We start from the raw sequence: 14,651 nt of genomic DNA on the forward strand, positions 1-14,651 counted from the left end.
TTCGCGGCTAATCATCCAAGATGGCTGCTGAGGTAGACATGGTGGCTAAAGCTAAACTCCTCATGGACAAGAAACTGCCCATGGCCATTCCTAGGTAGGTGCTTTTAATTTGTGTACATTGGTACTGTACATAAAGTATAATCAATGAAAAAGGGATCTGAAGACTAGTCGGAAATACTGTCAAAACTGTGCAAAAAGACAACTCATGGGACTGATAGAAATTGGTCAATGTAGACAGATGGTCACTTCAGACAGGATACAGGATTTGTTATGATTGTGTCTATGGGAAAATTATAGAAGGAACCATCAAAAAGTTGTCACATTAGCCAGATGATCTTTATGTAGAGGTGACTTGTACAGGTTTCAGTGTATCTTACTTTGCTTCTAGGGTGTCATGGAGACCATACCTGGCAACCTCTGACACCAGGACACCCATCCTGCTGACCGGTGGACAGTCCCCCCCTCTCCTGACCTATGAACCCGACTTGGACAGGCCACCCATTGACCATCCCACAGGCAACGTGGACTATCCCTATGGTTAGTAATTTTGTGTCGTTGCTATTTTCACTGTACGTAAAGGCGGAATTTTGGTGAGCTCTTTGACAATATTGCTGTAACTTGCCATATTAGATATATATGCAACAGATCAAAGTATAATTACAATGTCTGTGTATGTCTGCCTGTACAGACAATGGGTATTACCTGTTTTCGGATGACCCAAACTGCTGTCCACTAGAGGAGGCAAAGGAAAGACATAGGAGGAGCGTGGAGCAGAACTCTTCATCTAACAAAAAACTTGTGGTGGAGGATGACATTGTTGTACAGGTGCTCAGCTGGTGGTAAGAGCAGTCCAGTTTTTAAAGTTCACAGGGATCTAGTTTTTCAGAAGAATGGAAATGGTGTGGGGTAGGTGGGCAGAAAAGACAGAATAATCATTTTTGCGGTGGTTTGAACATTGTGGTACAGAGTGGTCACATAAAAAGTGCAAACACGAAACCTCTGCAAATAATTGAAGTGACAGGTTAGGTGGGTTCACTATTGAAATGTCACAGAAATTTGTTTCCTTATCTACCTTTACCTCCATTATATAGTCATAATGAATATGTTGGACATGCATGTACCTGGTATGTGATCCTGCTACTTTACTAGTGCACTATATAGATTAGATTCCATGGATTGTAAGGGGGTTTAAAGCCCAGGGTCAGCAACAGCTTGGACATGTTGTAAGGAATTGTATTCATCATTTCAGATAGTGACGTAAAGTTGGTGGCCTGTGGCTTTTGAGCATAACTTAGCCAATTGAAACCTTCAGGTGGTAATGAAACTTTTGCCTGGGTACCATCCTTTTTCTACCGGGCTTGTAGCAAGTGCAAGGAGCCTGAGTAGAAATAGGGTGGAATCCCAGGCTAACCAAACCTCTGTACATAAAATGAAGAGCACACTTATTGCAAAGATTAGGGTGTGCCTGACTGAAAACATGAGCTGTAGGAAGACCTCATTGCACTACTAGCTATTTAAAAAAGCATCACATTTCACCTCAATTGAGGGTGACAAAAGAAGAAGGGCTGAGTTGAAATGTAGATGATGTTTGTCTGTTGTCCTCCAGGCAGGAGATAGTGGCCATCAGCGTCGTCACATCTGGCATCATACTGCTCTTCCAGAACTTCAGGAAAAAAGACATGAAGGTGAGGGAGGCTGATAATGCATGCAAAGCGACTTTAATGTCATGGACTTGTAGGTATGAAGCTTTTCATTCCAATGAACAAGTTGTTTTAAATGCTGATGACTGGTATAGTCTTGGCCTGTAACAGTTTGATTGCCCTGTAGATGGACTCCCAAGGCTCCACATCTTCTGGGTCCCAAACTCTGTCAGACACTTCGGCAGACCAGACCAAACCAGGGCAAGATGCAGGGGAGTACAAGTCAAGGTCTGCACCTTTACTAAATTGCTATCATGGCTTTCTGTATAGTTAACTCTATTGTTACTTTACATTTGAGACCAGAATGATTCCAGAAAAAAATTAAGTTGTCTGGTGGCTACTAGTCCTACCTCAAATGTGGACGACTTGGTTTGGAGGGTCAATCTTTGTCTTGCAAGGACACTTAAGAGATGTTATCGTATTTTAAGATTCCCCCCCCCCCCCCCCCAGGAAAAAGGCACATTGATCTTGCTAGACATACTATGATCTACATGTAGAAGTTATCACAACATGAATTTTTGACAGAAAGGAAAGCAACTATCACATAATAAGTACACCAACACTGACTTCACCCTTCCCACAGGTACCTGACAGACTTTTACCCTGTGCAGTGCCTAGGATGGGGCGGATTCGGAGTCGTGTATGAGGTCAAGAACAAGTTTGATGAGTGCAATTATGCCATCAAGAGAATATCACTACCAAACAGGTTGGAGTGCTTTTGTCGTTTTCAATTATTCTTGTGTCTCAGATATTCTATTTGAGTTTTTATTTTATTTGTAGGAAAAATTACACGATACAATATTTTTCTGTTGCTGTTCCCAGGAAAGATGCCAGAGACAAGGTCCTGCGTGAGGCAAAGGCGCTGGCCAAACTGGACCACCCTGGGATTGTACGGTACTTTGGCACGTGGGAGGAGACGCCGCCTCCCGGCTGGCAGGAGGCAAAAGATCGGGAGCTTCTTGGGGAGCTCAGCGGGTGAGGAGTTAGTTATATGTGTATTGTGTTTGTTTGCAAGTTGTTGCCCTAGGCCTAAATGCAACCTGAAACTTACAGTAGAAAAAAAAAAGTATACAGACAGTACAGGCAGTAAGGACTCAGGGCTCTAGCCAGCGTCCGTTTTTCCGTCAATTGACGGAAATTTGCTGCGTCTGACGGAAAAATTTTAAAACCAATCCGTCAACCTTGACGGACAAAAATCCTTGGTGGAAGCTACAGGCGGCTTGGGGACGCCGTCCACGGCCGTAAAAGTCACACATTTTTGTCTTGCTATTGTTATGATTGTTGACAATGTGTGTCGGCACCCTTTCGCATACGATAATCTCATTAAAACCCGTTTTTCAAGGTCTCAGTTCAGTCCTTCTAATTAATTTTCGCGGTTTTCGCGACGATTGTAATTGGCTGACGGAAAAAAATTTCGAGCTGGCTAAAGCCCTGTAAGGACTGCTTCCAAATATATCCTAAACTTTCTGGATTGGACTTCTTTATTGGAAGCAGCTATATATCTATTTATTCGTGTTGATATGGCCAATATGTTGTCAGCTCTTGCCCCAAAAGTGGTTCTCCTCAGTTTATACTGCTAATCAATAAGAATGAAGGCTTATTCTAGTCTTTCTTTTCACCTCTGCCTTCTCCTACAGTACCTTGAACAGCCTGCTAGGCACCCCTACTGCCAGCTCAGGTGGAGATGTCCCGCCCATCAGAAGGTCAGCTCACCTCCATTTCTCCCGGGAGACCAGTGTGGAGGAGTCTCCTCAGCACCGACCCACATCGCTGTACCACAGACAGCTCAGTGACTCCTTCACACAGAAGCTTGCCGATCTCTCAGGAACGGGAGCGTTTGTACCAACACTCAGCCAACACGACAGAGACCTCACTGAAAGCGAGTCTTCAAGTATCGTGTTTGAGGACATCTCCGCAGACAATGACGGCAGTCTTCCATTCCAAAGTTACCAACATTCCATGACAAGAGAGAGCAGTGGTATAGGAACCAGTGTTGCCAAAGATGATTCTTTTCAGATCCTGTTTGAAGAATCAAGTAGCAGTCATCAGACAAACACTGATGAACCGGATGGAAACGTATCAGAGAGCTCTTCTCTAAATGATGTTGTACATACACAAAATCAGTGTACGGATAAGGATCACCAGCCCAGAAGCGACAGTACTGCTGAGTGCCATAATAACCCCAAGGAAACAGAAAGATTAACCAACACAGATAGAGACTTGCAGAAGAAGCTGACACCAAGTCCAAAAGTTTACCTGTACATCCAGATGCAGCTGTGTCAAAAGGAGACCCTGAAAGACTGGCTGGTTTTGCACACAGCAGACAGGGACAGGGACAACATACTGCACATCTTTCACCAGATTGCCACAGCTGTGGAGTATGTACACAACAGGGGACTCATGCACAGGGACCTCAAGGTCAGATATATCTCCTCAAGGTCAAATGTACAATACTTCTGTGCAAAGATTCTTAGGATATGTTAAAAACTTGAGTAGTTACTCACAAAATTGTTCTAGTAATAGAATGCTTCATTAAATTTGGACAAATCGTTAACAAATATCTTTTTTTAATTTCTTCAGCCATCCAATATTTTCTTCTCACTGGATGGTGTGGTTAAGATCGGTGACTTTGGACTGGTCACGGCCATGGACGAGGGGGTGCATGGGGAGGATGTGGTTACTGACACTGCTGTATTTCTGGGGGACAGGAGACACACTGACCAGGTGGGAACCCAGCTGTACATGAGCTCTGAACAGGTGAGTTATACACAAGTATCTTTAAATCCTAAGCCCGACATATGTACCTGTAGATATTGCAGATATTGCAGTCATACAGTGCTCCATTTTAGAGAGACAGTCCATGACAGAAATGGTTGTTATTTTTTAACATCATCTAAATTATTGACATAATTTCATAAATGTCACCACAGAAAGATAAGTGGATGCTATCTGAAACATATGACAGTTTACCAAACTTGTTTCTTGAGTAACTGTTACATGGTGTATCATATTACCTGGATGTCAAACCTTCATTGAAAAGTCAACATTACATTATATACTTGTGTATCTAATAGTATATTTGATGACTGTAACGTAAGTACAAAATCAACCAAGTGTTACATCTAAGTGACATTCTCTATATGTTATCCTTCTTTCCTTATCTGTCCCTCTAGATTGCAGGGAAGGCATACACCCACAAGGTGGACATCTTCTCTCTGGGGCTGATCTTCTTTGAGCTGCTGCATCCCTTCTCTACACAGATGGAGAGGGTCAGGGTAGGTCTGCATGTGGGCAGAACAGTAGACTGAATCTTAACAAATGGCAACTTAATGCCGACATCTCTTAATTAACCTTTGAATTTATGAGTTTCTCCTTTCCCCTATTGTATAAAAATACTGTAAGGAAATCAATAAAGGTAGATTGTATCATTGGAAAAGAACTCAAGCTTTAACTTCCAAACCTGATCTTAGAGAACTCCAAGGATTATCAGTTTCCTTTGTTGCCTGAGGTACATCAGTGTATGCATAATGATAATTTCTTTGCTCAGATCCTCCTGGATGTGAAGAAACAGAGATTACCTCTGCCATTTGTGGAGAAGAACAAAGCAGAGGTGAGCTTCTTGTTTTACTTTTAGATTTGAGGCCAGAAACATTAAGCAATTTATTTGGAAGATTCTGCAGTCCTGTGTATTGTAATGTCTTGATTTGTAAAAGAAAAAACTGTTTAAAGAAGTTGTAACAGTTCTGTCACCACATCTTGAACCGATGTAACATATTAACTTGACTTGCAGGCTAACTTTGTACGATGGCTGGTGTCCCACGACCCTGGTCTCAGACCCAGTGCCACAGAGATAATGAACAGTCCCCTATTGAAGAACAGGAAGCCACCCACATCCCAACCCAAGAGGCAATCAAGAATCCGTAAGCTGTCATCTTCAAGTAAACTTGTCGAACAGTGATCTAGCTGGGTCACATTAACTTCATCAAACATGTACAGTTGCTGACCTACATGTAGATGTAGGTATAATTAATATCATATCTTTGTTTTGAGATGCCAGTGCAAGAAATTATTGAAGTTTAAAAGATATTTGCTGGAAGTTACAGATGAGTTTGTGCCAATAGCATGGATACAATGTGCAAAGTGTAAAGATATGCTCTTGGCTGCTGATGGTCAAATGTTTCTTGTGGGGAGAATGATTTCCTGTTTTCTTGAGCCACATTTAGGAAAAGTGGGTGCAATGATTCATACATGTAATTTTCTTCAATTTAGTTATATTTTTGTGTGCACTTTTTGAGACAGATGGAGGAAGCAAGTAGATATACTATTAATGCATTCCATCCATTATGAGCAGCAGGAGAATTGGCAAACGGTGTAACATGAGTTCAAACTGTTCGAAATGGTTCATATTTTTGCCTCAAACCTATTTATGCAGGCATTGCAGATGTTTTTCTTTATGTGATTATTATTGGAAAGGAATAACCAAGCTGCAAAATGTATTCCAGATGTACAGATGTTCTCTTTGTGTATTTAGCTATATATGTTACAGGACTTTGGATCACTGTACCTCCAAACATTGTGAATGAAAGCAATACTGCAAACTTTTGTTGTAATTATCTAGGAGATGATGATAGAATCTGTACTTCCTTCACATGCTGTAAGAAGGCAAAGTATCTTTCTCAGGTGATTTATGGTGGTAAAAATCATTCCTCTTTGACAAATGATGAAAAGGCAAGTGTCATAACAGAATTACAATTATGTTACCAGTGTCGTTATTTTACGTTTATTTCGTTGCAATGTTGTCTTAAATATATACAAATTTTTGATTTGTAGTATATTGTAGGAGTCTCCACCAAGACATAGACTGGGTAACCTTATATCCAACCTTGTCCAATTTTTTGTCCACTCCATTTAACTTGGCAGTGGTAGACACATGCCTAACAAGGATGGATCTTACTTGCACTATGGATTGGAGACAGCAATTGTCTAAAGAGAGGATATGACAAAGGCTAATAGACCATTCACAGTTTAAAATGGTCTACAAAGTCCTTTCCTATTGAAATTCAGAACTGCTACTGTATACATGGCAAAACCAGTAACTTTATATAGAAATGTACAGCATAAAAGAAATGTGTTGTATGATATATGTACTATAAATAAAGAAAGAGATGACATGAATACAGGTGTATTTTATTTTAGTTCAATAGCAGAAGTTCAAGGAAAGTTAACTTACAACAGCAGCTCCAATAGTTAGGGTTCCATTATACAGGACAATTATACATTAACAAGTAGTAGAACCAAGATAACTTCTGGTTGGAAGGGTATATCTTATCACAGCACATTAATGGTCACTTTAACAAGCTGAAACTTCAGCACTTTTTCTCATTTTTAAGAAGAGATGTATTCTTTACCACTATTCTTCATTGTCCATCCCAAAACATTGAAGTTGTTCTTGTTCATTCAGCTGGTACTTTTATTAGCCTGATAAATCATGCTCCTGGCAGCCGTCCCAACGGTAATAGTAATCTAACCAAAGCCGAAAGACACCCTACATGCCATTTGCAGGTATGTTGCTATAGTAACTGAGCAATTATGTAATAGCAACATGGTCACTGTATCTATACACCAGTAAGGCAAGGTTCCTTGGCACTAGTTAAAGGACAATTCAACATCATGCCACAAAATTGCCATTTTTCGGGGAATGGATATTCTCCAGTTACTGTCGTGATCTTTCTATGGCATCATGAACTCTAGGTATCATGGCCAGGACCTATGTTGTAGTGATGATGTCAAGTGAATAAAGTACTACATCACCTTACAGCCATGACAAATAGGCCAATTTGAAGATGATCTAAGGTGACAACTTGTCAGGATTGACAACCACCTCCATAAGGTCCTGCTGTGGTATGTCCACTTCGTTCTCGATGTGTACCTGTAAGGTGGGGGCCTGGGCTGTCTCAGTCAGGATACCCTCACACCTCTCACAGCTCTCCTGGCACTGGTTCAGGGCACTGATGGTAACAGGGTCAAACTGCATGGCCAGTTCACAGTTCAGCATATGGGCTCTCACTGTTAAGAGGTTTGGGAACATGATTGAAATAGAAGTGTTAGAACCAGTTCAAAGCTTGATGTATATTGTACAACTAGATTAGTATAATCCCCAAGCAGATATTTCAGTGACAAAAAATGAGTCATAAGTGCCAGCCAAAACAAAGTCCATGGCCATGGCCTACTGAGTCTTTTTCGTTTCCTCCCTGAAACAGGATAAAAGAGAGTCTGCATCCATATTGAAGAGGGTTGGGTACCAGCTATGTACATTGTGTTTGTTCATGATGTAAAAATGGATGAACTAAACATGCTGTCAGGCAAATGATTTTCTTTGATTTTGTGTACAGGATTGAATACAGGAAAACCAATGGCCCTTGGAATTGCTACATCACCCCCGGGACATGTATATCATGTCATCACAGCAAGAACTTTCAACCGTCTTCATTCCTGTACAACAATGCTTCAACATTTCTTCATATCTATATATATGTTGAAAATGATCACAGGTCCCTCTAGGCCTAATTCAAGTCTGAATGGTTTATTCCGTCATGTTACTCACTGCTGTTCTTGTTAAGCTGTTCCTCCATAGTGACCAGCTGTTTGTTCAGGTTGTCAATGGTGACCTTGTTGTCCTGGTAATTGTAACCATCACCACCACCCTCCTCTACAGACTGTGCAACCTGGAAGAGATGTGAAGGCTGACAGTAGAAGTGCTGTTTACATAATGGTCTTGTAAATCATGGCTGTGAACATTTACCAAGACAGGATTGTTTCATACCAAGACTCTATAAGCTAAATTTGAACCCCAATACTCTTTACCTGACCTGTCCTGCTCACAATAATCTTACTGTAAATGCATTTAAGTTCGCGGGGATTTAATTTTGTGGTAGCGGGAAAATGGACTTTTCGCGGTGGATTTAAGTTCTCGATAACACCATAGAGTCGATGATAGACTGCAGTCTAATACCATAATAGAAAAATGTTCGCGGTGGTTTTAAGTTCGTGGTAAAGTGGTCACCGCGAAAACCGCGAATACTAATCCACCGCGAATATTTCTGCATTTACAGTACTAAGTTACAAGAAGCATCACTTCAGATCAAGGAGGTTAAAAAAGGACCATGATGCTGTACACTACTCTCTCACCTGCTGTATTCCCCTGTTGAACTGATCATCACCACTGTAAAGAGGGCAGAGAAAAATATTACTAAAACTCTGGTGTGACAACAGCTCTGGCTGATGATGATAGTAATCATTTAATGAAAATAGTTTTCCAGGGTTTTGCAAAACTATAAAGTGCAGTAATGTAATGTAAAAATAGTGTACTTTGAGTATTTTTAGATCTGTTATTCCTAACGTTAGCAGTGAGTTGCAGGGTAAATATTGACTAACACTAGTAACAGTATGGACATAATTAATTTTCCAAGCAGATGTTGGGAGGGGCTAATGATTAAGCCTCCCCCAACATCTGCTTAAAGATCAGTGAACATGAACCAACAACAGGAACAACAGCAACTACTAGTAACCTGCTGTATATTCTGGGCTCAGACACGAAAGAAATGCTGGCTTGACTGGACGCCATCCTCTCTGACCTGCATTCAGACGTAAAAGAGAAAAGATTCGGTTATGAGAGAAATTGTTAGTGATGTTCAGTTCAAGCAAGGAGGTTCAACCTCCTTGGTTCAAGTTATTATCAAAGGTACATTATGACAAGGAGGTTATATGACCTCCTTGGTTCCTTGGTACTCAGAACGGGCCAGTCTTCACGGTGAAATCAAACGTTCCGCAAGTAAAAAAAAAGTGGTTTGACTGCGTAGTGCGTACTACACTTGTGTGCTTTGTTTTCTATCGATTTCTTGGCATCGAACCGGATCTAGAGATGGCGATAAACTGGGCCCGACTGGTCTGAAATTGTAAAAACAAAAGGGCAGCTCAGGTTCTAGATCCGATAACTTCTTAGAAATAATACAGTGTCCTTGAGTTCAGTTCTAACGAATGTACTTTGTAGGAACTGATGTTAATACTGGGCTGAGGCTGTAAAAACAACGTCAATGGAGTTGTTCACAGTGACAGATGATCATTATCGGCTTGACGGGAGAACCCATCGCCAAACTAGAATATGGATCACTACGTTTATTTTTAACTACAGGAAAGCAGAGGTGTACAGCCTGGGTATTGGAACCATGCCCATACCTTATTTTCCAAGTATGAAGACGTTTTCTCCTGTTTTGTCCCTGAATAAAATCTTATCCGTGTCGTCTGCTACCGCCGCTGCTTCTGACGGATTCGGATATCTTCGGTAAAATTCGGAAAGCCGAATGCCTGTCGGAAATGCGACAAATCCGATTCATGAAATATCAAAAATATAAGTCATGTTTATCAACTTTTCTTAGAATATATGAGGCCTTAGAGCTAGAATGGGAAACGTTTTAAGTTTTCTCACTTTTCGTGTAGATTGTCAAAGTTTTGATAGTCACGTGATGTGATAGCTTGGGTGGCCATTTTCGTTACCCACGTGATGGAAGTTTTGTGAGTGGTTTGTTGATTTTCTGAACTTTCCTATTTGGTCGACGTTTGACGATTGTTCTGTATGTTGCATAGAATGTTTTGATATCATGGGGTTGAAGGTAAAGGTTTGTTATTAGTCACTAGCGCCACTAACTGTTAGTTTGGAGAGTTTTTGCACGTCCACTATCTAGCAAGTTTCAGCTATGATTTTTGCACATCTGGCATGTGCAAACCAATGAGGCTATGGCTCAAATAACCTGGTGCAAACTGAAACTAGCAACTTTCATATATGCACGTGTAATGTACGTATAACACAACAGTATTGAAACTTTTAATGAATACATGTATGCTCGAAAAAGCCATAGAAAACCGGCAGTCACCTAATTCATCGTTTTCACGCTTCCCAGAATCCTTTGCTTCAGGGTTCCGGAAGCCAAACTGTAGGACTATTCTCCTTTTACACACTTCCCATAATTAAGTGCGAGAGGGTTCCGGATATGGCTGCTCCGAACTCCGGAACTGACTCCAAGGGCACAGAAAATTGGTTCTAACCAAGTCCGAACACAGAAAACATCAAGGAGATGATAGTTTGGTGTGGATCCGATCACAGGACAATGGTTTAATCACTTTCCGACAGGAAAAAAACAAAGGCTGCAGACGAAACGCCAAGTTGTGGCCCTTGAGGTCATCGGAAGAAACCAACTAACAGCCACAGTGGTGCACGTGTTAGGTAGTTACTTCTGACCACAAAACTTGTAAGATTCTCGGCCCAAATGATAACTGTACTATATTTACCAGACAACTTATTAGTTTATATGCTTTTCCGCCCTCGTACTGAAGGTTTTAGCTGGTTCCACCCTGGTTTCGCACCCTGAGCAACTGTGGTAGCATCCAAGTAACATCCATATCCGGAACCCTCTCGCACTTAATTATGGGAAGTGTGTAAGTGGAGAATATCAAAAGTACTGTGAATGCAGAAACTTTCGCGGTGGATTAATGTTCGCGTTTTTCGCGGTGGCTGCTTCACCGCGAACTTAAAACCACTGCGAAAATTTTTCCGAGGCAATAATAGACTACAGTGCATGGAGCTACCGCGAAATTAAAACCACCGCGAAAAGTCCTTTTTCCCGCTACCACGAAATTAAATCCCCGCTGACTTAAATGCATCTACAGTAATAGTTACACTGAAATATCTTCTTATTTTTTAGCCAGGTTTAAGTATCATGGCAAACGAGCCTGGACATGTTGTCGTTCGCTGCACTCAGTGCTGTCATGTCTTCTGCAAGCCGAAGCTGTTGCCGTGCCTGCACACCTTCTGCGAAACGTGCATCTTCAAGGTACAGGAGGGGACGGAGAATGAGAAGGGCAAGGTGTTCTCTTGTCCCGTGGAGACTTGTAAGGAGGAGGTTGCCAAGGGTGAGGATGGTAAGTCTGGGCTGAAGAAATTCTTTGTTAGTTAGAGCAGGGCTTGAAATACCCAGCTGCAATTTGTACAGCAAACACTCAGTTATACACTCAAATTTTCAAAAGACAAACAAAAAGTGATACTATATGATAGGTGTCTTATCGTAACTTTTCCTTGCTTGTTTTTTTGTAGACCTGCCAGACAATATCCTTGTTGCAAACATCATCAATGCGAAGTCAGTAGCCTGTGCTGCAAAGGGTACTGTCAAGTGCACCAGCTGTGACAACCTGCTAGAGGCCTCACACCGCTGTTTGGACTGCCAGAGGTTCCTCTGTGTCAACTGTCATGCTGCTCACAAGCACATGCAGGTAGGGGGCACTGCTAAGCATTTGTTTTCACCCAGGCATTTTTGTTAGCTGCCCAAGATTCCAGCAGTGTTCACTACATTTTCCAAGAGGACAAATGTGACATTTGAGTTTAGATGAATTAATAGTCAACATATATTTCTTGTTCCCAGATTTTCCGCAGGCACAGAATGCAAGACATTTCTGAGTTCTTCTGCCAACAACAGGCTCAGAAGAGGCCATTGTACTGCACTAAACACCAGGGGGAGATCCTGGAACTTTTCTGTGAGACCTCAGGGATGTTGTGCTGTAGCAAATGTGTAGAGGAGAACACAACAATCCCTAGGTGATTATGGTTTCAACCTAGTTCCCATGACAACCAGGTTGAAAAACATTGACTAGATATTGACTTCCTGTCATGCAATTCATGTGTGTAAATTACATGAATGGCAAATTGTTGCTGAAGCATTTCAATCATGAAATTTAAAAGTAGTTATTCACTTGTTTTTGTACTATTTGCATCATGTAGTTTGATAATCATCGAAGAAAGGAGGTTTAACCCCCTTGATTAAAGGTACAAGCTGGACAAAACTGTAAAATCAACTTTTGGCCACATATCAGGGTTATCAACAGATGAGGAGTTTGCGTCTATCATTACAAATGTACTATCGTATAACTTGCTAGCAATTATGAAAACAGAAAGTTCCATGTCTTCCTTGCAAAATGGTAACTTCACTGGGGAAACTACCAGTAGTGTGTGTCTTTACTCATTAGTGTCTTACTTAGAGTCTTGTAAATGGTGTTACTGATTGACTTGTGAAAGTGCTGAAACAGTTCTTTTCTGCATCCCTCATTCCCTGCGTTCCCATGGTACTGTTTCAGGAATAACTACAAGTCCCCAGATGAGATAGCAGTGAGCTACAGGAAGACTCTACGCTCCAGTATCACTGGGCTGGAAAAGAAACTAAAGAGTTTGGAGGGTGAAAGGGACAGGTATGATAAACAGTGTGTTGAAATTTTAGGGGTATGTTAGAGTTGATAGGGGAGGTGAGCTTCTGCATTTATGCATAATCATATAACTTCTACAGACCTGTTGTGCTTGTTGTCATAGTTATGTGTTTTGTGGTTCCACCATGTGTTGTTGATGTGTCTGTTAAGTGTCCACAATTATAAACATTGCAGTCATAGAGTGTTTATGATGTTGAAAGTTGAGTGTTTTTCCTGTGTCCAGGTTCGACAGGGCCTTGTCACTTCTTCTGGAGAAACAGAACCGGGCAGAGGCAGAAATTGTCAGGTCTACCTCTGAGCTTATAAGCAAGGTGGGCCTGGTCTACCCTGTTGTTAGTGACTATATTGTTCCTTGTCTAGAGACTGGAGAAAGTTTCTTGGTGACATCTCGTGCAGACATGATGAGGTGTACTTTGTCTATTTGTTTTTCTGTACACTAGTTATGGTTGAGGGAAAAAAAATTAAGATGCGACAACTGTAGATCTTGAAATGACTGCACTGACCTCTCCACTACAAGACATGATACAGCAAATATGCATTTTCCACAGTTCATGCATTACTTAAATATACTACAGAATCATTTGACCATAGAATTTGAAACCTCCTTTGCTACTCTAATGCAGAATTAACTCCCAGTAAAAATAACTAACTTTACCATAAATGATTTCTACGAGGGTGAGTCAGAAAGTAATGCAAGTGGTTTCATAACAGAGTCGTTCTTTGATCGAATGAGTTGAAATTTGGCACAAAGGTTAAGACATATCTCCTCTTGAGATTGAAATATCTAACTTTGTTGCTCATTATTTTATGAGTGATTGAGCTACTTTCAAGGTGACCACGCCCTTGGTATCCCGTCAGAAGAAAAGTGAGGTCCAATTAACGTACAATTAAGAATTTCCCTAAACCAATTTTTGGCATTGTATGAGACTAAGCCTGTACATGTAATAAGCTGTATTTGTCTATAAGCCACATGCCTAATTTCAACTCTGAAATCCGATCAGTTTTCCTTTTTTCGTTGCTGGTGTAGAGTGAGGTATACGCGGTCTTTAGGGTCATGAGATCTGCGGTGTTATGATTCAAACTATCTGTAGCCTTCTTTCCCATTAACAAAGAGCAATGAAACTTAGCACACTTTTTGGCCTTTAAACAGTTAATAACTGTGTAAAGTTTCGTATCTTTTAGTTAATGAAAAAGTAGGCTTTTAACCAACAACTCACGAATTCGTGTATAAATCCAACAGCTCTATAACACAACTTACAGCATCCTAGCAGCTGTAAATAAAGAACCATTACGAGTTTAGAAATGAAAATTGGCACGCAACCTATAGAGACACTTGATATCATACATGTTTAATTTCAACCTCCTACAGTGATTTTCAGTGGGTCAGATTTTGAGTAATTGATAGTCTGACAAGCTACCAAGGGTGTGTTCATCTTGAAATCAACTCAGTTGCTCATAAAATGATAAAGACCAAATTTAAAACATTCAATCTCAAGAGGACATATACCTCTACTTTTGTGCCAAATTTCAACTCAATTGATTAAAAAACGAGTCTGTTATGAAACCACTTGCATTACTTTCTGACTCACCCTCGTAGGTTGAGGAGGCTAAACAGTGTTGCCTGGCAGAGTTGTCCAGTATTGT

At 40.9% G+C, this 14,651-nt stretch overlaps 3 protein-coding genes across 3 annotated transcripts in view; 2 read left to right on the forward strand and 1 right to left on the reverse strand.

The window, feature by feature from the left end:
• Positions 1-11: 11 nt before the first annotated feature.
• Positions 12-6,875, forward strand: LOC118409008 (eukaryotic translation initiation factor 2-alpha kinase 3-like; the record flags this gene model as incomplete). Its single annotated transcript, XM_035809875.1, is given in 12 exon segments — positions 12-94; positions 389-537; positions 689-839; positions 1,607-1,685; positions 1,828-1,928; positions 2,284-2,406; positions 2,523-2,678; positions 3,338-4,118; positions 4,281-4,457; positions 4,874-4,975; positions 5,248-5,310; positions 5,491-6,875. Coding segments are annotated over 12 exon segments (2,133 nt in total), but the record flags the coding sequence as incomplete, so codon positions are not given.
• Positions 6,872-9,492, reverse strand: LOC118409009. The gene is made up of 5 exons (XM_035809876.1): positions 9,470-9,492; positions 9,269-9,334; positions 8,889-8,922; positions 8,305-8,425; positions 6,872-7,766 (listed from the first exon to the last, which is right to left on the reverse strand). Exons 2-5 carry the CDS (start codon positions 9,322-9,324, stop codon positions 7,549-7,551), a joined length of 429 nt encoding a protein of 142 aa, XP_035665769.1. The 5' UTR covers positions 9,325-9,334; positions 9,470-9,492; the 3' UTR covers positions 6,872-7,548.
• Positions 9,493-10,219: 727 nt separating this feature from the next.
• LOC118409010 (E3 ubiquitin-protein ligase TRIM33-like) overlaps positions 10,220-14,651 on the forward strand; it is a 5,203-nt gene continuing 771 nt past the window's right edge. Inside the window, exons 1-7 of the mRNA XM_035809877.1 lie at positions 10,220-10,278; positions 11,459-11,675; positions 11,848-12,023; positions 12,173-12,345; positions 12,882-12,992; positions 13,231-13,318; positions 14,605-14,649. Of these exons, the coding sequence (XP_035665770.1) occupies positions 11,474-11,675; positions 11,848-12,023; positions 12,173-12,345; positions 12,882-12,992; positions 13,231-13,318; positions 14,605-14,649 (795 nt within the window). The 5' untranslated portion in view covers positions 10,220-10,278; positions 11,459-11,473. The remainder of the gene's footprint in view (positions 10,279-11,458; positions 11,676-11,847; positions 12,024-12,172; positions 12,346-12,881; positions 12,993-13,230; positions 13,319-14,604; positions 14,650-14,651) is intronic.

The sequence above is a fragment of the Branchiostoma floridae genome, unplaced genomic scaffold (assembly GCF_000003815.2).
Source record: "Branchiostoma floridae strain S238N-H82 unplaced genomic scaffold, Bfl_VNyyK Sc7u5tJ_813, whole genome shotgun sequence".
Classification (NCBI taxonomy): Eukaryota; Metazoa; Chordata; class Leptocardii; order Amphioxiformes; family Branchiostomatidae; genus Branchiostoma; species Branchiostoma floridae.

Excerpts from the sequence above, each read along its gene's own strand:
- LOC118409009 (XM_035809876.1), bottom strand. The coding sequence starts at position 9,324 with ATGGCGTCCAGTCAAGCCAGCATTTCTTTCGTGTCTGAGCCCAGAATA. Across the intron at positions 8,923-9,268 it reads GAGCCCAGAATATACAGCAG|TGGTGATGATCAGTTCAACA; the intron begins GTTACTAGTAGT and ends CCCTCTTTACAG. Across the intron at positions 7,767-8,304 it reads ACAGCTTAACAAGAACAGCA|TGAGAGCCCATATGCTGAAC; the intron begins GTGAGTAACATG and ends ACCTCTTAACAG.